The 24,269-nt window shown below is 40.1% G+C and overlaps 1 protein-coding gene across 1 annotated transcript in view; it reads right to left on the reverse strand.

Annotated features, from left to right (window-relative positions):
- The window catches only part of CNTNAP5 (contactin associated protein family member 5), a 294,025-nt gene that overhangs the window by 12,674 nt on the left and 257,082 nt on the right, over positions 1–24,269 (reverse strand). Inside the window, exons 19-21 of the mRNA XM_068948985.1 lie at positions 23,039–23,263; positions 7,648–7,778; positions 6,305–6,389 (exon numbers count right to left, since the gene is read on the reverse strand). Of these exons, the coding sequence (XP_068805086.1) occupies positions 6,305–6,389; positions 7,648–7,778; positions 23,039–23,263 (441 nt within the window). The remainder of the gene's footprint in view (positions 1–6,304; positions 6,390–7,647; positions 7,779–23,038; positions 23,264–24,269) is intronic.

The raw sequence follows: 24,269 nt of genomic DNA on the forward strand, positions 1-24,269 counted from the left end.
TCTGTGGGTACAGCTATAGTTTTCTTTACTATATGCCTTTGGGTGCGTGTCTTACAGCTTCCAAAGTAGAGCTTTTACTGAACTCAAGGACAGTCCTGTGCAACTTGGGTGCGAACGACTTGTGCTGCCCTCTGAATTCTTGAGTGGATAATGTAAATCTGTGGTTATGGCATGGCTACCTGTGTGAAAGGCTTATTAAAGGTTGTAGGCCACTCTGCCACTCGAAGTCTTTAAATCATGATAAAACGTCTTTTCACTACGTGACATTGTGCTCAGTTAGAGTAATAACTCAGTGAAGTTCCAAGGCCTGTGTTGTACCAAAGTCATATGAGATGTCAGAACGGCCTTCCTCTGACCTTGTAACTCTGTGAATCTTTCCATGCATTTCACCGCCTTGGAAAATTAAACCCAATTGCTGCTGACGGTTTGGTCTGATCTTCTGACATTTCAGCATTGCACTTCTGTTCTCAGTCCTGGAGACTGAGTCACTTTGGATGATTTCTGCTTACGGGGTGAGAAGGCAGTCTTTTTCAGCTTTTGAGTAATTTAACTGCTCATTCCCCACAACTTCAGTTTACCCATATTTTTAGGAAATAACTTTTCAGCTTTCTCTGTTGATTTGTGCATAAGTTGGCCTATCTTCTTGCTAAGCCCTCCAGCCTCTCCCTTAAAGCTGTCTACAGTGTCACCGCTTGCTACATTTTGCATTGTTCTTGCTTTCTTGTTATCTGGTTTTCATATATTTGCAGTGGCTTTCTTGAAAATGAGGATTAGGCCTAATAGTTATATTTCTGAAACTCTTCTGACCGTATCAACATCATTTATCAGTTGATTCATTCCTGCTCTCCAAAACAGACATTCTGTTCTATGGCTGTTTCTTTGTCCACTGCTGCTATTTACAACACACTTGGAACAAAATTTTAAATATATAAACCAATTTTAAATGTTAATAGCTCTGTAAAGGGGAATAATTTTAGTAGTAAATGAAATTCTGCTGGATTTCTCTAGGACAGAGCATTAAGCTGCTCAGCAATGTATAAGCAAATTAAAACATAGTAACAACATAAATACGACAGATAACTGGAATCAAAAAGAAATCAAAATGTTATTAGGGTGCAGAGAAAGTGGCTCAAAAGGCCTTCTTTCTGAAGATAATATTATGGAAAATGAGACCATGAACTTTATCTAGTATGTTTTCTGTTCTTTCTTTCTAGAAGTTAATTTCATGTCACTGGGAAGTTTAAACCGGAGCCAAAAGTTTACTTGTGTGCTTACTAACATCCAAGGAGGCCCATCATTTCTTTATGGGAATTTTGCTGTTAACTTCAGTGATAGCAAACATAACATTAGTTTTTAATGTCTGTGCCTTAACCTTATGTAATTATTTAACCTAAAGCGAATCACTGGTAGAGGTGAAAAGGATAATTTACTCTGTATGCTGAAGCACCAGTTGTTCTGACTAATAGAAAGATGATATTTGTGGGAGTTAAACTATATCTGTCACCTCATTTTGCCAGGGTGGTGAACAGCGTTGGCAAGATTACTTCTTGGCTGTTGTCGCTAGATTTGATTCAGTGATCTAGAAGTAAAAGATAATCTTGCAGTCTCCACATTGCATCTGTCTCAAAAATATATAGTTGATTAGCAGGTACTCTGTAGTTGTTACCTGGAAAAATATACTGCTGTGTCCTTCAGTAACCTCAATAAGTATTACTGATATTAATCATCAGTTTATAAAGGTCAGAAAGGATATCTTGGATTAGACTCTAGCCAAAAAAAGGGCATCTTTGAGACAGTCTCCGTTCCTGGTATGAATCTGCCACGAAGGTAGCAGATTAAAAAACACAGTAATTTTTTCCTAATGAAAACTGTTGGGTGCCACCTGTCTTTTCTTCCCCGTTTGGCCTTTTCTAGAGGAAAAGATGAACCTCAGCTGGAGGCAGGTCTCCAGGCATTCAGTGCACCTCTGAGACACTTCTGAAACTCCAAGGGATAGCAAGGGCAAAGTAAAGGCACTTTTTCTCTCAAGTTTTCCTGGGTTTCATAGGAATGAGCAGAGCACTCCAGGTTTTGCTTCACAGCAATGAAATGTTTTGTGTCCTGTGGAACAGTTGAGAATTTTTGTTCCATTATGCCTAACTGAGATAATTTCAGACATTCTTTTTGTATATTTTCTTCAAGATTGCTTGTCATTGAAAATGAAGCACTGCTTCAGATTGCAATGCGAAATGCATTAGATGTCAGAATTCTTGACATCTGAATCCTAATCTGTCATAGCGTAGCCAGCCCAATGTGATTTTACATGGGCTCAAAGCACTATCTATAGTAAAAAGAAAATATTCAAGAAAATGGAGAGAAGATGTACAAAAAATACATGCTTTCCTTAAACTACTTCAAGTAGTAAGAATTCAAACTAGAGATGTAACTTCTGGAGAGAAGCAGAAGACCCAGGATACTCATTTAGAGAATAGTGTATTCAAGAGAACAGAAATTCAAACATGTCATTATGATCATAACATAAGTGTTATTGCTGGGGAAAAAATGGATTTGGTCTCTTTTTTAAAAAGACTGGTATTATTGATGGCATCACTGGTTCAGATCCTGGATTGCTTAAAGTACCAGATATTGCCAAATTTGTCTCAGTTTATCTTTAACTGCTGCGATCTTGGTTCCGAACTTTTCTTCTCATCAATCCTAGTTATTGCCATTTTCCCAAATGCTTTACTAAGGAGGAAAGACAATTTTATCTCTCTAATGCATCTAGGAGATCTTTTTCCTGGTAAGATCCTTCTGTGAAGCAGATATTTCGTCCAGCCTATATCTTTTGTAGCCATTGTTGTATACCAATTTATGCACATCTCAGCACAGAAAGATGAAAAATTATTTTCTTAGAATACAGTTGTACTCTACCATATTGGTAGATGTTTTGGGGCATAATAAGAACGTTTCAAAGTGTGGGCAAAAAATAGCCACTAAAACCTGTTGCAAACACACTCATGTCTTAGGCACTTCTAAGTTCATATTACTAGTTTAAAGAGGAAATAAAGAACCCTAGCACGGAGCTAGAGCTTCTTTCAGATCCTCTCATTCGTTCTTTCCTTCTTCCTTTCAACACCACATACATTACGAGGTAGAAAAGAACGATTATTTAGACACTTGCAAATCATAAGGTCAAAACCAAAACAAACAAATGGTATTTTCTATTGAGATAGCACCCTTTTCTAGACAAGATCTAAACATATGCAAATGTGCCCTGGGTAAATCTGTATCTGAGTCCAGAGAATTACAGAATAATTTAAGTTGAAAGACACCGCTGGAGGTCATGTAGTGCAATCCCTTGCTCAAAGCAGAGCCATCTTCACCATTAGGTCAGATTGCCAATAAAGATGGTTAAGCACAGCAGTATGATCTCTGCAAGAAAATCCTTAAAGTAAATGAACCGGGACTCTGGTTCAGATTTCACTAAAGCTTTCCCATACATAAAGTGTATGACCCCCACTTGGAACCTGAACCCAGTATGCACTAACGTCGTTGGAAAGACTCCCATTGATATTGATGAGCTTTGGATAGGTCCTTTTGTGCCTTAATGCTGTAGCGGTGAAAGAAAAATGGCAACAAACCATGGGATAAGAGTATTTCTCTATCACTATGGGATACTGTGAGAACAAATTCAACATATGTCTGAGGGCTACTTGAATGCTACTTCTTTTTATTCCCTTGTCTTCAAAGCCACACTTATATTTAGATCGATCTTTCAAAGGCAGTTATATGGACCCATTACCATGGGATCTGAACTGCTCACAGTCTTTAATGCTTCCCTCCTCCTCGCACCCCTGTGAGGTAGGGATGTTCTATTATCCATGCTTTACTGATAGAGAACAGAGATACTAAAGCTCAGATTGGTTTCATTGGGAATAAAATGCCCACTTACCTTAAAATCTGCACATAAATGGCTTGCCCAAGGTCATTCAAGCAGACTGTGGCAGACTGAGTGTCCCTGTTTTGAATTCCAGGTGAGTCCCCTCTAGCTTAAAAGGAGGGCTTTTTCCAGGAATTCAAAGCTGGGTGTAGTGAAACCATTGGAAAATATAGAAGATTTCAAAAGCAGAAAAAAAAAAAAAGTAAGCGTGTAAGCAGCTTTTGACTAAAGGGAGGGTAATGGAAAGAAATCACATGGTAATTTAAAAACCAGTCTTTGTATAAAACTGCACTTTTCAAGAGTTACAGCTGTGCTAACATGGTTATCATAAGAAAATCTGACAATGAAGAGGTTTTAAGCTTTTATGATCTCTTGCTAGAAGCTCTCTTAGAGATTTCCCAGCTAGCGGGAAATGAATGGTGGAGTGAAGAAAGAAGAGAAGGAGATATATCTGGTTAAGCAGCCAGGATCGGACTGTTGCAGCAGGCAAATGAACAGTGCTGTGACAGGGAAAGATGAATAGAGAGATTTTCAGAAGAGTACAGCACAGATTTGAAGGACATGTAAGACAGTCAGGTTTTCTAGATGGTTCTATTCCAGTATGATGCTCACATATCCTTAATGAATGCCTTTAGGTACCTAAATCTCACTGGCATCCAAAACAAAGGCTATAAAAAATCGAGATCTAATTCCATTCCTCTGAAAGTCTATTCTTTTACTGAAGGGAAGAGGCTGATGAACAATGACAAGGAAGAAATTGAAGAATATTGGTTTAGGTTACCAGTATTCACCTGTTGGTGAACCATCATTAAAAGAAGCTATGGTCCACATTTTTATTTTACCCATGTAAAAGTACAAATGATGAAAGGACGTATTTTAAAAAGTTCTGTGTACCTAAAATGACAATGTCTAGCCCTAATATTGATACAATGAGGCAACATGCCGAGTTCATAGAGGTAGGCATTCTTTTATTTTTATTTTTATTTTTATTTTTGCCAGTGGTGCAACAGAGTGCAATCTCAGTTTGCAGATGAAAAAAAAAAAAAAACGGGAAGAGTGGTTGATACACCAGATGACTGTGTCACCATTCAGAGAGACCTCAACAGGCTGGGGAAAGGGCTGATGGGAACTTTGTGAAGTTCAATAAAGGGAAATGCAGAAACCTTCACTTGGGAAAGAATAACCCCATGCACCAGTACAGGCTGGGGGCTGTCTCACTGGAGAGCAGGTTGGCAGAAAAGGATGTGGGGGTCCTAGCAGACAACAGGTTGAGTATGAGCCAGCAATGCACCTTCCAGCCACCTCTAGTTTATTGATTTAGTATCTATAGCTGGAACTTGAGGCAGAGGTCATGATGAGCAATGCTCTTCTAGGCTTACAGCACTACAACTGACCATTAGCAAAATGAGATATGAGCTTAGCTCTGACTTGGCCTGAAAAGTGTCAAGTCCCCAAACCTGCCCTCAAAGGTTTGGAAAACTGCTACATTCTGAATATTAGCTACAATTAAGGGGAAAATCAGTTCCTGTCTTTAATCTGCTTAGCAAAACATGATGCAGAATGCACTGATGTCATTACATACAATTATAATTTACAAGGAGACACTAGTGGACGTCTGTTGTTTCTGTCTAGCTACTGGTTCTGAAGACTTTGGGTGCTATTAATAAAGCATATAGATTGCACTAATGAAACAGATGGCAGGCTTGATGTGGAGGTCCAATTCTAACAAAGGACTAAAATGTCCACAACCAAGAAAGCAATTAGAATCTTACTGGGAATGAATTAGAAATGTATATGAAGTACTTGACAACAAAACAGGAGTGTTCTACTTCCTAAATTTCTGGCAGAGATTTCCTGGCTTTGTAGCAGATGTGTAGCATGAAGGAGCAAAGATGAAGAAGGCCCATGCACACAGCATGCAGAATGGTGGCCTCAGTGCTATACGTAACACAAATATTCCTTGCAGGATCCAAATAGAAAATGACAGAGAGTGCAAAAAGGGTGGAGAGGATGAAGGCTTACAGCTCTCTTCTCCTTATCATTAGGAAACGGAACTACCAGCCACATGATAGCAGCAAGCTATGGTCAGCAAAATGACATCATTAGGCCGAGATAACACCCTGTACAGCCACATAAGGAGTCTGAATCACCTTAGCAGAGTGAACGATGGGAGAAGTTAATATTGTTACCAGGGCAAATGAATAAAGCTACCAAATTTTTACACTGATGAGCTATATAAATAGCAGTACTGGAATGTTCAGGCCAAGCCTTACAGCTAAAACCAGCCAAACAAAAAATCAATTTCATTAAAAACCCAGCACACATCATAGGTAACTGCAGCACTATAATAACTGATAGATCAGGAATATTTTCAGTATAACATACCTGTGACCTTGCCCAAGGTGAGAGATTTGATGGCCTTAAAATCAATCTCAGAAAAGTTGTGCTTGAGTTTGAGAACTTGATCAACCTGGAAGAGGTCAATAAAATTAGTTCATTACAGCAGCATGTAGACACCTCCTAAAGCTTCCTCCGTCCTGCAAACTTGTGGGAACGCTCTCAGCTGCAAACAAGTTAATCCTGCCCCCAAGCACGATTCCGTTTCTAAAGATAATAAAGTGAATGTGCTTTGATTTTTGCATGAGACACTGAAAGGTGCAGCAGAATAGTCATATAATGGGCTTTAAAGAAACTTCCCCTGCAGAAAAGCTTAAAATGTTTGACACCAAAATCCTCCTGCTTCACAAAATCCACATCTATTCACTTCAGAATACAATCAAAGGAAGCCTCTCTAGAAACGTATTGTAGAGAATTAGTCCTGCATAGAAGAAATTCACAGTGTAGCATGACAATAAAAGACTGGTACTGGAGGTAAACCCTGACTCTTAGCGTAAGCCTCCTTTCTAGATGATAGGCCTACATAGTCGCTGTGTTAACTGTGCATCTTTTTACCACCCAGAAATGGAAATTGCAGAGGAAAGAAAAATTGTGGTGACCCTTGTGTTTCTTTCTCTTTCTATTCCTCCACTCACACATGGCTTCTCTTTGGACGCTGCCACTCTTCTCTATTAAATGACTGCCACCTAGATCTAGCAGATACATACTTTGTTTTGTATTTTGAACCACTGTAATTAGCCTGGGGAGGAAAGCAGAAAGAGAAGTAAGATAGTACTCTTCCCACTGCCTTAGAAAAACAGGGCAATGCAGGGAAATAGGGCAGAGGAGGGCTTCTCATCTCCCACTGAAAGACTGTCACAGCTGGTTTGGTGCACCAAAGGCCAAAGTTGCCTCAAAGGGGCATGGTCAATGGTCATGCACAGGACAACTGCACACTGTGTTCCCTCAGTCTTTCCTCTGCTCTGAGCAGATGTAAACTGTGGGTTACACCCTTCCTTGGGGCATATACCTCAATTGATATGATACTTCCTAATTCACAGATTGTCAGAGACAAAATAAGGGTCACACTACAGAAAAACCCAGCTGCTGGCCACTCTGATGATGGGGCTGGAGCAGACCCTGGTGTAAAGGACGCTTTGCTCTAACCCACATGGCTGCTTCACTGTTCAACCAGCTTTGGCTTCATCAGATCAATGAGAAACCTTTGCCTCCTACTGGTGAGCAGGCATTTAAACCAGTGGGTCTATTTCTGGCACAAAGTATTGTTTAACACTGAACATGCATAAGGGAATCTATCTCTGAAAATAAGCCACAACAGGTAGATGTGATACCTGAATGACGAGCTCTCTGCCTTCTCTGTTAATCTTTACATGGTGCAGCTCTCGGTTGGCAAAGTTTCCAGAGTCAATGGTGAAAATGAGGAGGCCATCCTTAGTCAGCTTGTATCGGACTTGTAAACTTCCTTAAAAGCAAAACATAGTTCTACCTATAAAATCTATGTCCACGATGAAATATTGTTCAGTATGTTCAAACAACATATAACTCTAGTTTTGCTTCTATTACAATAGAGTAACAAGCTTAAAGACTCAAGAACAAGGCTGAAGACAAAAGAAAGAGTTCCAACTTTAATGAAAAGTATGAAAAAAAAATGCACTGGAAGAGTTTTCCCTCTTAATAAACTTCGCTTTGGAGAAATATAATGTAATTGAGTAACAAAGCATATCAAAGGAGAGTCTGTCTGTCCAGGTCAGACATTTAGCACTGCCAGAAGAACTGATCTATATTAGACTGTGAAGGATCGTTTCCACCAGAGGGCATGCAGGTCTTGCTCTGTTATATTAAAGTAATATTATTGGATTTAATGATTTGTTTTCATCAAGACATAACGGACAATGCAGATGAGAGTGAAAACTGGATGAATTATATCTTTTCATTTCAAATATTTAAAGGCTCACATTCATTAGGATTTACATGAACCACAACAAAATATACTTTAAATGATATCAGAAAAAATTACTTTGACCTTGTTTTCTTAACCTGTTTGCAAAGATCCGTATAATTCATACAAAAATACTAAATATCTCTTTCAGTCTTTGGAACAAAAAAAGTATTGTGGCTGCTTAGTGCTTCTGATAAATAACAATATTGTAACAAATCAAATGCATAAGAAAATGAGGAATCCAATATTAATTTTCATCCCTCCACAAACGACTAAAGGAAATATATGTATATAATTTAAAAGGGAAAAGGAACTATTCTGACAAAATCCTTCCAAGTTTACTTTTCTGGGAATGAAGTAGCAAGGAGAAAAAAATTCTGTGAATTTTCGGCACTTGTTTTACACAGTAGTAACCAAACGACCTGGAATAGCAGTGGCACTATAGCGTTGAAAAGGTTCCCCAGGGCTACTTTGTTACAGTCTCCAAGGAGAAAATGAATGCTGACAGCACCACAACCTCTAAGCACAGGGTCCTTCATTTATTCCACGTTCTGAAAATCATTTAAAAAAACTCCTATCTTCTTCCACTTCAGTGTTCTTGCTAGAGTAAGTTCAAAACAGCCCAAGCATCACTAGATTTTGCAGATGGTTACAGGCAAACATTACCTGTGACAGGGGTTCACTGAATGATTGTCACTGAGGGATAATTTCACACAGTTTTAGTTCTAGGATTTGTTTCAATGTTTGCAGAGTTAACACTTGTCTACACGAAGCAGTGCAGCGTTGTATCAGGAAACCCCCAGGTAAATCAGAGGGAGCAGCTGCACCTGTGTGCTGCACTGCAACATTATCCAGAGACATTTCTGACCCAAGATGCAGTCTTGCTTTTTAGTGAGGTGAATGAGCAGGGCTATTTAGCTCCTGCGCTCTGCAATACTCAAGCTGGAAGCTTGCTTTCAAGTCTAGAGTCAGTGAGAGGGAACACAGAGCGGTTCTACTTCACTATGTAGTGTACGTGCACCTATTCCTTTCACCCTCAATAAAGTCCACTCTGCTGTCCTACAAGATACTGCAAATTCACTTTACAATGGAGTTTCAAATAATGCATAAACTTGCTGCAGAGAGGGAATTTAGCCACCCTACATAGCTCACAGTGATGCCAGCAGTCCTTCCAGATCGGACACAAAGTCCAAGCAAGGTCATCCATCCTCCTCATTCCTTGTCAGGGTTTTGTGGCTCAGGCTCTTAAGAGTTGCACTTTTTGCAACATTCGCTATATCTCAGAAGAGCGAAGAGCGCTGTTTCTCTCTAAGCTTTGCAGGATAGAGACAACGCTTCCAAAGATGAGAGGGAAAATGAGAATGAGCTACTAGGATGAAGGTTTTTTAGCTGACAGAGATGTGTACTGGATCAGGTGAGGTTTTAAAGTGAAAAGAAAAGAGTTAAAATCCTTTTTTTTTTTCCTCATACTTAGTCATGGATGTTAGAGTATACTGTGTGAACAGATCAAGATCAATAAAAACACAGTGCAAAGCTTCCTTCATTGCATGACCGGGACGAGGAGCTACAGTGTATCATCATTAACATCCCACTTAAAGGTCCAAATTTAAAGCACAATCCCATTTTTAGTACTGAATGAAACATTCATCAATGAGGAAGCGACATTGCTTTACTTTAGAAAGATGTAAGATGAGAAAAGAAGGCCAAGTGCAAAGAAGTTATGGGATTTCTTCAAGCTTGCTCATTAGGACAGCAAAAGAGTCAGAAAAAAGGAAGGAAAGGTTGCCTGACCTGGCACACAACACTTCAGATGCACACAAAGAAGCGGCAGAGAGTCACTGTGAGCAATGACGGGACAGTTTGGTCCAAACTGAAAACCATGTCCCAGCAGAAGTATTTTACAGGCTGCCTGGCATAACAGTCTCACATGCCTGAAGCAGAGCATTTGAAAGGGGGGTAGTGTGAACAATGCAACAGGGCCTAGATTTAGTCTCTGAACTTGTAATAGTCACTTAGTTCATCTGTGAAAACACCTGTCTGCTCTTTTGGGACACTATGAGCACCTTAGTATATAAAATATGAATGGCACTACTATCCAGGTGACCAACAAAGTAACCAGCACGTCTATGTTCAAAGAGATTCAGCAAGAGGCTGAATCTATCCAGTCTCTCAGCTACTGCAAATGGGGATATACCTGCTGACTTTGTTAGAGGAGAACCAATTTAAAAAAGAAAATTCTCTGTTCTATTTGCTTGGAGACAATGGAGGAGGTTCCTGACATCCATTAAGAACTGATCTTATTTTCTATAGTGATACAATTTTACTTTAAATCATTAAAGGGATCAGTCAGTAACATCTTACTTTATCAACCTGCTTTTGAGTTCCAGTGACAACTTCTTTTGGATGGATGCTCTTAAAAACCACTGAATTCAAGCTGGCATTTTGCCTGGGATCAAATTTGCATGACTACAGATCAGAAGTACATGGGATTGTCTCTCCAGATTCACTTTGGAATTTATATCAGTGTAGCTGAGAGCTGATTCCGGCTTGCGTTCAGTACTAAACCTTTTCCTGTTGGCAGAGTGCAGAATCATTTCTTTGTTTGACAGATTGCACAGCCATTTTGCTACATGGAAACACTTGATAGTGAAAATAACTGGATTATAAATTAAAATTATTATTAAGAGGGTTTTTTTGGCCTCGGAATTTTGATTATCTGGTTTGCTGACTTCCTCCATCACACCATCCCAATGTCACTAACTGCAAATAAAAATTTGTGCATAAACCAGTTCTGCTCTAATGTTTGCCTCACAATAGGGATTCACATTAACCATAAGCAGCGTAATTTTTGGCAGTCTTGTTGCAGTCGTGCCTGTCATCCTCTTTTCAGCTCCCCGTGTCTGAGCATACACACCTGGAATGACATAATGCTCAAGCAATGCACTGCTTGTTGTGGTTTCTTCCTTCTCTAATTCATGTGCAATGGCTGGAGGCAATTTCTGTTAAGTCCATGAGAGAGAGAAGGGAGGAAAGAGGGAGGTATCATGTTCCTGGCCTTGGGCTGAGAGATTTTTCTGGGGATATTACCCAAGCAGTGCTAGGTAAGAGTAGATTCACGCTTCATTACTGTAGTTGTCCCTCAGATTCTACAGGTTTATACCCAGCAGGCTGTACCACTGCAGAGACATGCTGTGCTAGCTCTAAAACAGCCTGAGCGGGGTAGGAGGGTTTTGCTGCAGTGTGACAGCATGCAGTGCGGCCTCTTCCCTCCGCTTCTGGAGGAGACGAGCCCACGTGGACATCCACACTGCCGTGAAGAGACTTCCATCATTAACAAAGCAGGCTTGCGACAAGCACTGTAGCATCTGTAACCTGCAGTAATCTAATCCAGGACTGTAGGGCTGACTGTCATCTCTCTGCTGATACAAAACAGCTACAGAGCCATTTCAGCAGAATTCCTGGGGTCTCCCTTTGTGCAGAGGGAACTTCTGGGAAATGGAGACAAAAGGGCAGTATTCATGCCATTCCATGCTGGTGCTTAGGTAAATGGTGATGTTTCTGAAACAAAAAACTCCCGGGATATGCTTTTACCAGCAATAGAGGTCAGGGTTAGTGCTTGCTAGCAGTATATTAATGATCAGTGAGAGCATAACCAACCTCCAAGCAGCTACAGAAATAGCATGGTGCTTTTAAACTGCTTCTACTTTTTTACTGAGGACAAGAAAGATCTAGTAGCAGCTCTTGAGCCTAGTGATAATAAGGACGTTATGCTGTTTAGAGATTTTGAAGTGCTTGCTCTGAAGAAAAAATTATTCCCAAACTGCACAGTGTGAAGAAATATCTTGGCCATGATATCAGACATTACATATCCAGATCCTTTTCTAATTGAAAATATCCACAGGAGAGTCATTTTTATCTTGTCTGTGTCAAGGGGAATGCCAGAAACACCTTGTGGCTCTGTGGCCTAGGCCCACTGACTTTACATTAGATTTGGACTGCAAAAGCTTGTTTTGAAAATCAAATAGTAATTTCCAAATCATTGACTGAACACAGGAAAATGTTACAGCAAGTTTTCTGTCTCAGGAAAAGACTTCCCTGCTGGAAAGATCTCATTCAGTACTGGGTATTTGATAGAAAGGCTAAAGCAGCTCTGCAGGAAGGAAAAAATGGATCCCAGGAATTTGGTCCATCAATCAATCATAAGCAAGGTTCTTGTCACACCTGTCACCAGGACTATAGGTCCTAAGTCATTTTGTCTTGAAGAACTGAACAGGAAGAAGGGAACAACATGCCCTTGCAGTCTGACGCTTCTCTCTAGGACCTTTACTTATAGAAACTGGTTTTAAATGAGCCCACATTGAACCAAACATCTTTAACAACTTCAGTAACACTTTTTAATGACTTAAACTAGCTGGAACAGCTGGTAAGACATCTTGCGCCCCTCAGAGAAGCTGAGGTAGTTCAGGGAGCACGTGTGGGTGGCACATGTGAAAAGTACAACTTTTACCATGGTTGCATAAGATCGGGAAAAACTATTCAAGTCAGGGCACCTGACAACTCTGATCTGGGAGAAATGAGTGAGTGCGTCTGTGAAATGACAGAACACTTCATCAAGCTAAGGACCTTAGATTACCCTGCACATCCCATTGCCCCAGAAGCTCCCAGAAACCCTGGAGTTAAGGACCGACAGATCCTCTTACACGCAGCTGTCTCAAATGGGCAGGTGCCCTTGGCAGACTGTAAGATGTTAACCACAGCACTCACCTCAGCTATTGCTAAAAGAGAAAATAATTAAGGAAGGCACCAGTTAAACAAGTGGTAGGGGATATTAGTGAAGCTATTAATACTGCTATTATGAAAAAAATCTAAACTATTTGGCCCAGAAAGCCATTTGCAACTTATAAGGTGGACGTGTTGTTTGCTCATATCTGATTGTAGACTGGTGGATGACAGTTTTCAGTCATCTCTACCACAAAAATCACCTCCCTGGCACCTTGTGCAGCTTCAGTGCAACAATATTCCCTCTTTACAGCCTAGATATTTTAAAATGAACTACCTCTTCCTTGGTTAGGAACAGCTGGCTAAGAAACCTGGCCCTTAATTAGCAGCTTCTCCTCAGGGACATTTACTCAGTAAATTTACTCCTCAGTGGAAGCACAGCTGGTGATTGAAAATAACAGGCCCTATCTCTTAAGCGTCCAGTGGCTTTTAACTAAGAGAGTACTTGCACATTTTCAGGAAGTGACTCTTGCTATTTGTTTCGCTCAGAGAAAATGAAGAGGAAAAGCTACTGAATATATTTGCTGATATGATCGTTCAGCTATTAGGTTTGTTCAAATGACATTGTTCTGTGTGGTAAAAAAGAAAAAAAACCCAGCAAACTCCCAACTTTTTGTAATCTCTTATGGCAATGAAGAAAATAACTGGTTATTTGAATGCCTCCTACTCAAAGCTTGAGGTGCTCAAGACTTAAAGATCATATTCAGGCCTGCCTATATAATAACACATTTTCACAGTGCATTTCTTCAACTTAAAAAAAAAAAAAAAAGGAAAGAAAACACCATCAAAAGGAGCCTATCTGGAGGCCCACATCCTCAATCCACAACCTCAATTCACTTTGTAATCCCACCAGGCACCTGGAGCCAGACTGAGAATGTCACTTAAACACCAGCAGTGGTAGGTAGTTCCCTTACTTGACTGACAGATACGTTTAATCTTGGTAGATGTCTCACATCCACCAGCAGCCAATTGGCTTGACACAGGCTGACCAGGAATTAAAAAAGAACTGGCAGATGCTTCTTGCTCCAAAGCTAGAAAATATTAAAAAAATCTAAAAGATAACTCAGAAGACCACAGGCATAGAGCTCACAGTGCAAATACAGAGGGGCAAATAGTGAGTAACACTGAGGTTATACCAGTGATTTTGAAGGGTACACTCCTCTAAGTGAAACAAGTCATACTCATGCTGGTGTAGCTGAGCCTAAAATGGGAATTGGGCTATCCCATGCGTGTGAGACAGTAATAGCCACTGCCTCTCCAGTTTAGCTCATGGGTAGCCTATCATCATATACAGTGGTGTATACCATGAAGGCCATGCATAGAGCACTGCCACCATTCTGGAGCTACCTGCTTGATGGCTGCTGACACGTCCTTTTCCCTCTTTGTGCCTCAATTTATCCACCAGAGAAACAGATGAATGTTATCATCCTTTGGAAAGTGATGTGAGACCTCTGAATAAGCAGCAGTTTCCAAAAAATTATTATTAGTCAGTATTGTCATTATCACTCTGTTCTTACGTACTTCTTTGTGGCGGAGGAACAGGCCACTGTTTTCTTTGCACATTGATGCTGCATTAACTACATTTTTTCCCAGAGGTAAAGATGTACACTCACCATAAAGATGAAGAGAAGAGCTGAGGGCATTAGATTTAGTTAGAACTTCCTGAAATTATCTGCTTTCCAGTAGTGAGACTGATTCTGGTAAATTTTAACCTATACCACTTCTACATATTCTTTGGTATTTAAAAAATTACTTTAAAGCCTTTCATTAACAAAAGTTATCTATATGATACTAGTGGATCTGATGTTCAGATCTCTGCTCCTGTCTTTAAACAAACACTGGATGCCATTAGTCTTCTTGTGGACAGATATGCAGCAGGCCTTATGATTTACTTGTCTTTGTACGTAGAAAAAAACTTCTTCCTAGGCTTTGATCTTACATTGGAATTTTCATTTAAGGCTAGTGTAGCAGTCAAGCTGGCAGGAAGAGCCTTTATTCTTTGCCCAGTGAGCGAAACATAATGTATTATCCTATGTATTATATTCCACAAGTTCATCCTGGCTTTGCAAATTATGCATTATCATTAACTCTGTGTGAACAGCTCACAGGGAGAAAAGACTGAGACCCTCTGTTGTAATATGCCAAGGAATTCAGGCCAACCTGCCCTCACTGAGATCCCCGCCTGTGGTTTCCACATAGCTCTTAATATCCTTCAACCATTCCTGTTCCAGTTTTGGCAGTACAGATACCTGTTCAAACAAGGACTTGTCTCATGCTGACCTAACAACCATAATGTCCGAACAATGAGAACATGGAAGAAGATGATCTGAGAAGACTAGAAAAAAATGAAATAATCAAGTTGTGCACTATATGATGTCTCTGGACCAAGTTAGTGAGCAAGAAGCTTTTAAATAAAACCAGAAAAAATAATCATATACCTCTTTTCTCAAACCTGCTTTTCATTCTTAGCTCATAATAGAGAGTGCAGAACTTTGTGGGTGGATTCATTACTTTCTGAGGTTAACGGTCCTTTTTTCTGTTAAGCTCTACAGATAGTGCCTGGCTGGTCATGAATAACTGGGAAATGCTCAATAGGTCCATCTAAACACTGCCTAATATTTCATAGGTTTTGCCAGCCTCCGTGACTGAAGAAGTTAGACTTTCTCACCTGTGAAATTCTTCTAATTATTGCAAACTCTCAAGAGAAATATTTGAGTTTCATAACAAGCCACAAGCCATTGTCATAGAAAGAACTGATTCCTGTGTTTTTAAGCCTTCTAAAGAAAAAAAAAACTAGAGCAAGGATGAAATATTTATTTAACAACAATCCTAATATAGGAACCATATGATGGTATCACTGTGATGATTTTTCTGGAGTAAAATATGCTTATACATATTTCCTTTCACTACTTTCAAACGCATACTCCTGCAGTTCTTAATATATTCATAAAACACCCTGAAACTCTTTCCATTTTGATCAGGAAAGAAGGGCAAAGTCATCTTTCAATTAAGCAGTGGAACAGCTGGTATAATGGATTTGTTAGTGTGCTAGTAGAGATAGGACAAACCAGACACAGAAGTAGGTTTCCTTGGACCTAGTTTGACTCTTGCCAAGCTTGTTAACTTGGGCTCCGTGTTGTGTGAAAAGAGCTACACTGCTGCTGGGGAGCACTTGAGCTAACCGTTCTGCCTGTTCACAACTCTCTACATCCACAGCACAGATAACTCACAACTTATGAATAACTGAAGATCAGCTATAAGCAAGCCCCTTGGCCAAAGCTTTGGGGGAAAATGGGTTCTGAAAAGAGCCTCATTTCAAAATTGCTAGAGCATATATATATCAGCAGTTTCCATTCAAAAAATAAAAGCTTGTGACTAATCTCCTTCAGCTTTCTCCCTGACTCCTTTGAGGACACCTCCTCAAAAACCCAACAGTAAAAATGACTTTTCATTTGTAAAATGCAAGCTAGGTGCTTACGCCTTCCAGGAGATAAACATCTCCTCCAAGCAAAAGGGAATGTATGCTTTCTTCCTAGCTGTTTATTTGCAGACATTCATCTAGGGTTTTCTGCCAGACACCAGTAAGTTCAAAGTCAGCCTGCATATATGCAGAACACAGATCAGTTAAGAACTGCATGCTCAGCCTTTCCTGCTCAACATAAACAATTACAGTTCCCTTGTTTTTCCCTTGTGGATCTCCAGAGCATCTTTTGACCCTTCAGTAATCCAAAATGATGTTGGTGAGTACAAATATTTGCAGGAATTGAGCTAATGAAACAGATCTCTCAGTTCTCTCTTCCTGGGGAGCAGATAAAGAAATCTGCCAGAGTCCTTGGCTGAAGTTGTGCCTGCTCCTCCTTTCACGTAAGTCTTGCACAGTTAGAGATTTAGAGTGCCATATGCTAAAGTAAAAAAAAAAAAAAAGAAAAAATAGAAAAAGATGCCAAGTCTGCCTATTGCCTCCAAGACTTATTAGCACTGGATTGAAACAGAAAACTCTCATCAGCATTTCCATTTTCTGTGAAGCATGCTTTCAATAGGGAAATATCCAAGGGATCAGAAGTGTTTCTAACCACAGGGATTCTTCTGTTTACATAGAAACACTGACTGGGAGATCTTCTGCCATCCTGATGCCTCCTACTCATGATGCCATAGACAGTGTCTCATTCACTGACATTCAGGTCTGAGGATACTTTCTTGCGCATTCACCATTTCTCACCAAACCCTCACTGCCTCCTACTCCAGCAAGTAAGATTTCAGGGCCAACTACAGCAACTGCTTGAAATGATATTTAGAAGCTATATCGCTACGTGGCATTTGAAAGCATCTAATGACTGTGAAGCAGAGTTAGACCAGGAACAATTCTCAGTCACTCATGGGCTGTTGCTTGAGAACTGGTCTTCTCAACAAAACTGCCTTCCACAGTTCCCGACAGGACTTGCTTTCCTGCTCCTGATCTGCTAAAATTGACTGTACTTGAATCTTAGCACCGTCTTCCACTTCACAGTCACAAAAACTGTGAAGGCTATTCAGTGGGTGCTGAAAACCTCTAAATCGAAAGGTGTTCTTGGAAGACAAGGCATTGCACTAGCAGTGTCATATCCTAGGAGCTCTTTCTGCCGCAGTTAGTTATGTCCTGTGGTACTTGCTTAGCGTGAGAGTTGTTGAACATCCCATACCTAAAGACTACAAGGCCAAAAAGCCCTAAGAATCAGTGAAGACTTAAAAATAACCACCAAAGCCCCCCAAAGATTTAGTGAATCAGACTTTCCCTAACAATTTTAGCTTTGTCTTATCAAACCCCAGAGTGTACAGCATGAACAGAACCAAAAGATTCATTTCCCCAAAAGGTTTATTAGTTTTTGCCTTTCCTTACATTTGAATGCCAAAAGCTTTGTTTTTGCGGAGAAAAGTAGTTGGAGATGCAACTGCAAGGCAAGAACTACAAAGAGAATTTACATGCTTTCAACAGAAAGGATGCTTCTGACTAGAGAGAGGAGGAGATTACAGTAGATTACTCATTTATGAAAGAGAAAGAAAAATCAGTAGCTTCTCATTGCTATTTTCATCTCTCCCTCTTTTTTTTTTTTTTTCTAGAGTGTTAATTTATCCTACTTCTATTACAGCTTTTGGCTTCTTTACCCACTTACTTCAAATACCAGCTGATTTCAAGCCCTTATAGGACAGGGCAGTGGGACTGATCTAGTTCTGGCTACTCTATCCTGAATATCAAATACCTGGTAGAAGAATTACTCAAGCTGTTTTTGTTTGTACTTTTGTTTTTAACTGTGTTTTTTTCCTCATCTTTGATCTTTCCAATACAATTTCAGTCTTGCTCTCCCAAAGAAATTGAGAAGAGCTCACTGTGATGGCAATAAGTACCGGACAGAAACAAAGAAAAAAAGACTCAAATTGTTCAGTTCCTCGAGAGATCTGATAATAAATTCAGATAAATTTTCAATCACTCTAGGACAGCTTGAGATTCTATCTCTTTTCTTTGATGCTGGCTATCTGTTGTTTTTCAAGATTAGAATCACACGGTCTCCACGGAGAAAGCCAGCAAAATTGAGAATCAAAAGCTTGTGGAAACATTTTCTAGATAATATACTTCTTCATATTCATATCACACTTGCTTATTGTAAGGACAAAGGAAGAATGAGAAAGGAATGGCACTAATAGTTTCTGTCTCATAAGGTTTTTTTTCCTCCATCAATTACTCTCTTTATGAAATCATAATATTGAGTTACTGGTTATTTGGTGAAATCATGCAAATTACCAAAAACTTACAGTGAAAAGTTAGTCTGAGAAAGAAAAAAAATATTTCTATTTTCTTGGCAGTAGCTTCTCATGGTATGAATGACTTATCGTGTGGACTGACGCACAAAAAAAGGCTAGAGCTCTTTATCCATTTTCTGAAGCTTAGTAATGGGCAATATCATTTGAAACTTGTACTGTACTGATACTAAAAACGTACTGCCAATGATTACAGTACTGTTATCTTTTGGGAGTGGGATCAATGGGGCTGTGAGCTGGGAAGCAGGTTCTTCTCCCCTAAATAAGTCCCAGTTCCCCAGCAGAGCTGATCTCCAGGCAGCGCAGGGAATGGTCCCTCAAGAGTTCACCACTGACGGCGATATTAGCACATCATTGGTATCGCTTCATGCAGACTTATCAGATGACCAGCCTTTCATCAATCACTGCAGCACCAAACCTGAGCATACCTCCACAGTGACTCTACGCTGCACCGCAGCTCTCTCTATAGGTACAATGTAATCTAATGACCTCCATCAAGGGCAAAAGATCAAGAAGCAAGTGACCTGATACTACTACTCATAAGAGTAGGAATCATGTGGTGTTTAGGGACATGATGTGTGAATACCTTTATTCACGCTAATTAATGGCATCAAACCAGATTTCTTATCATTTGATTAATGTATCACGGTTACAAGATGCAGGTGCTTGAGGGTGCATATTCCCTGAAAAATTGTTAGAAAAAGTGATCTTTTAAATTACTATAGCTAATACTAAGTTGATAAAGCCAAGGACATGAAGAAAAACAATATATTAAAAAATTCCATGGATAAGATATATAAGATGGGGGAGGAGAGAACATTGCTAAGTTATTGCATACAATTTTGAAATGCACCTGTGTGATTTAGAAACCTAATTAGTAACTAATGCCACAGAGAATCCCTAAGTCATCTTTAAAAACAGGAACTTTTGAAAATTTACCCATAGGCTACCAAGACAAGTGCTAGCTGACCAGAATTAAGAACAACCTTGGGATACAGAATATTATCTGGGTGTGAACTGTTTCTAGAAACATTAGTCACTAGACACTATCAAATATGCAGTATGAGAGGAGGTCATCTGTATAGATGCAAAATAGCAGCTTCTACAGTGACATATAGTGTTACTCAACATCTGTTGCCTCTTTCCTTCTTCATGAGGCACCTGCACTCCAAGCACCCCAGCACTAGGAGAGCACTCTGTATGGGTGGCAACGTGATGAATGGATAAAGCCATGAGTGGGCATGAGGACATTTTAATTCTGCTCCCAGGTCTGACATGGACCTGCTGGGTAACTCTAAATGAATCATTTTAGCATCATAATTCTAGTGTCTCAGACAACACGTCCTGTATTTCTAACGACATGACCTCCTCTACAGACTGACTGCATGAAAGTGCCTTAGGGTTAAGCATGCTTATTTATTAATTTTACTGAAACCAATCAATTTTACAGGAAATATGTCATGCTTGTCTAGATTAGAGCATAGCTGCCTAATCGTGTTCATCTCCACACAAGCCCCTTTCAATATAGTCTAAATATGAATAAGCCTTTCAAATACCTTCACTTCTTTCATATTAAATATTTAATATGGAAAGTCTCAATTACCAGGAACATTCTTTTCATTTTCACTTTGATTAAATAAGAATTTGCCTAGCTATTTGGTGCATAATAAAAAAGGGAAATAACAAGATAAGTGAGTATTACTTTGAAAAAGCTTACAAAAGTTGGCTTGGCTTGTGAAGTATTAAAGTATACGTAGATTGTTCCAATATTGTTTCTTAACAAGTGTACAGGGTCTTGGAATTACAGTTAAGAATATTACTGCTCACGTTTCAAGTGAGATTGCCCATTCCCATTTTACCAGGACCCTAGCCTTTCTTTAACAAATCAGTTATCCAGCAGGGACCTGTATAGGTTCTACCATACACTGTCAGACTCAGCAAATATCCTTGAAAAAGAGTCAGTAACGGAGAAGGAATCATGCTCACTTTTAATGCTACAAAGGACATTATTTTCATAGTCCAGTAACTTTATGGCAAACATAAACCTCTCGAAGGAAGAAAGAGTAACATATCTGAACGTTATTTTCATTGGAATAATTTCAATTCCCAACAAGACTAAAAAATAAGAGGCTATGAGATTTAATAATGATTAAATGAGGGACAAAAGACAGAGGATATACATGGCTAAAATGACTGTCTCTAAAGAACGACACAGACGCATTCACAGAGCAACTCTGGAAGGGACATCCAGGCATTAACTAAGGTCAGCTAGTTACTTTAAGGATTATTTTCATACAGTGTTGCATTTTATAGTCCAGGGTTTTGGAGCCTGATATCTCACCAACCCTTTAAACTAATGTTATCTTCATTTTATAAATGGGTGAACAGAGGTAAAGGGATGAGAAGAGCACCACAGCACCATTGCAATTTGCCTCCTGATTCTGAGTGTGCTGAGAGCGGCTCCACCTAATTTCCCAAAGGACTGAGGGTCTCTAATTCCAACTGAGCCAAAGAGGAGCTTGGCAGACAGTGCAGCTGCCAAAATGTTTGGCTCATCTTTAAAAACTGCATTCCAGCTGAGCTGCTGTGAGAGCTCCCCGGCATCCCGATCCTGACCCCTTCCCCAACCACTGTCAACGTCCCCCCTTTCCAGAACTGAGACCTCCCAATAATAGCTTGCTGATGGTGGTATTTCATCAATAAAAGGCAATTGACTCATGTTTCTAAGGTCATTTTACACTCTTCTGGCAGCTGTAAAGGTGATTTAAATGGATATTACATTTTCATTCACTTTAAGGCTATTTTTTCTATTGCCTGAGTGGCATAAAGAGACCTTAGTGTGACTGAGAAGCAGACTCCAAGGTTTCACCTCAGGAGTGACTAACCTTTCTGACCCAGTGACCTCCATATTGGAATATTCATGTCTTATACGTCTAAATCGTAAACATATGTCACCTGCCTCAGAGAGCAAAGTGGGGAGCTCTGGGACCAGAGGAGAGGAGAGGAGAGGAGAGGAGAGGAGAGGAGAGGAGAGGAGAGGAGAGGAGAGGAGAGGAGAGGAGAGGAGAGGAGAGGAGAGGAGAGGAGAGGAGAGGAGAGGAGAGGAGAGGAGAGGAGAGGAGAGGAGTCCCTCAGGAGCCACAATGCTCCCCTGCTGAAGGGATTTTGCATAGGGGCAGTGGGGTAGTGGGGTCAGGCTGGCTTCAGCTGCCTCTCCTGCAGCCAGGGATGTGGATGCTAGGCCTGTGCCAAACTGAAAACTGAACATATGCCATAGCCAGGAGATAAACTGCTGAAGAGCCCATATAGAGAATTAAAGCTTTATTCTTTAGTTTCGTTGGATGATACTTGAGATCTTAGCTATTTTGGAATTTGCAAAGCTTCCGAGTGGTCTGGGTCATTCGGTCAAATGCACATATTCAACCACATAGCATTAACTTCCTATTGTTCTGCCCTACATGCTAGTGACTCACCCATGTGCTTACTCATCACTTCCAGGGCTTCAGTGCCTGATGGCTCTTGAATAATTCAAACATCTCCATTTGTCTACAATGATGTTTGTCTAGAGCGAGACTTCTAAAAGCACTGCAAGGACTCAGGAGCTGAATTCTTATTGACAGTACATAGGATCTGTGCCCCTAAGATCTCAGCATGGTTTCAGAAAGCACCCACCCCACTTACCTTCAAACAGTGAATGGATTTACATCTTATGTTTTAGTCAGTGAAGCTAGAAGACTTGATATCTTCTGGCTCTAATATTCAGTAATAAAGGCCACATACACGTGAAAGAACACACTGAAGATCAATACTCATGCCAAGAGAGGATGTAAAAGATAAACCGATAATATATTCCTGCACCAAATGTTCTTGTACATTCATGGAGTTTCTCATTTTCTTATTCTGGAGGTCTAATGGATTTCAGAGTGGAATAAATAGCCAGGAAGTGCTATTGTACAGTCTTGCCAAATGAAAGTCAAGGCACATTTTAAGCCCCAACAACATGATTATTCAAAGACTGAATAGGCAAGTATGGCATTAAATGCCATATAAAGGGATATAAACAAGAGTGATGGCCATTTGCATGAACTGAATATCATGAAGCTAATAAAGTTGCAGACACAGGACCAAACTTAAATCAGTGCTGAATTCTATCACAAAAACTTAACAGAGTCACATTGGTCTCCTTTTGGTAGCAAATTAAGAGCACTTACCATTCTTGGAGAGAATCACAGCCAAATATTCATGAAAGTAGGTGTTGATGTACAGCAGAAGACTTGGAGTATGTGCTGTAAGGAAGCTAAATGCAATGTTTTCCTTGGACATGACAGCATCCGCATAAATGGCAGAGCTTGCAGTACTTGCATTTTTTGTGACAGGATAAGGCTCTTGGAAAAGATAGGCAATGGAAGTGCCAGCTTCAAATAACGCAGAAACCTCTGAAAGCATATATAAACCAAGGGAAAAAATTCAGATACTGCATTTTCAGATCTTTCAGGCTATGTGTAGACATAAGCTAACTGCCTCAGAGGAGCACACCTCAGACAGCAACACACTGCAAAATGTTCCTGACCCAGGTGGCATCACTGTCCCTTAGTTCAGACAAGCAGAGCGGCCTTCCTTACGGTCAATTTGTCTGACACAGAGAAGTATGGTGAATGGAGATAGGCCTCTAACTGAAACCATTTCAGTGCTAGCATCAGAGCTCCACAAGCCTACTTAGGAATACGCAGGCTTTCCATGAACATGACGGAACAGGCCAAAATGTTTGTCAGCCAAATAAATGTCCTGCCCACCATTTTCCAACAGTCGATACGTGTGGCTATATTCTCCATCTTACCCGTCACACTAAAGAGAACAATAATTTTGTTCCTTCCCATCTTCTCTTTAAAGAAAGCTGTTATTAAGCAGTGCACTGACCAAAAGACAGCTACTGAGGGAGAAAGGTAGCTACAAAGGAAGAGAAAATTCTATTTGCATGTGCTCAGATCCCAATTGCTCACACTTGCGTTTTCAATATACGCACAATACAATCTGGCCACAAAATTACATGCAAATGACAACAGCACTTTTACTCATGAGGCACAGTGAAGTCATCATGTGATATCTTCTGCTATAAGTTGATTGCAAGTATTCTTTCCAACAAAGCAGCTCTATCCGTATAGCAGCGAGGCCACCTCCTAAAGGTACACTATGCAGTTGTTCAACATGCCTCTCTTGACATCCATACCAAATCCTCAGCTCATGTAAGAGGGCATAGTTCCATGAACTGCAGTACAACTAGGCCAATTTACACCAGCAGATGACGTGGCCCACTGAACAAAACTGGAACATTTAAAAGGTGAGGGGCAGCAGCAGAAATTAAAATGCTCACGTTGCATCTAGCTATTATTCAACAGAGTTTCTGTAGTTTCTTCCTCTCCCAAAGAGCACGTTATCTAAGTT

This window comes from Struthio camelus, chromosome 6 (genome assembly GCF_040807025.1).
Source record: "Struthio camelus isolate bStrCam1 chromosome 6, bStrCam1.hap1, whole genome shotgun sequence".
Taxonomy (NCBI): Eukaryota; Metazoa; Chordata; class Aves; order Struthioniformes; family Struthionidae; genus Struthio; species Struthio camelus.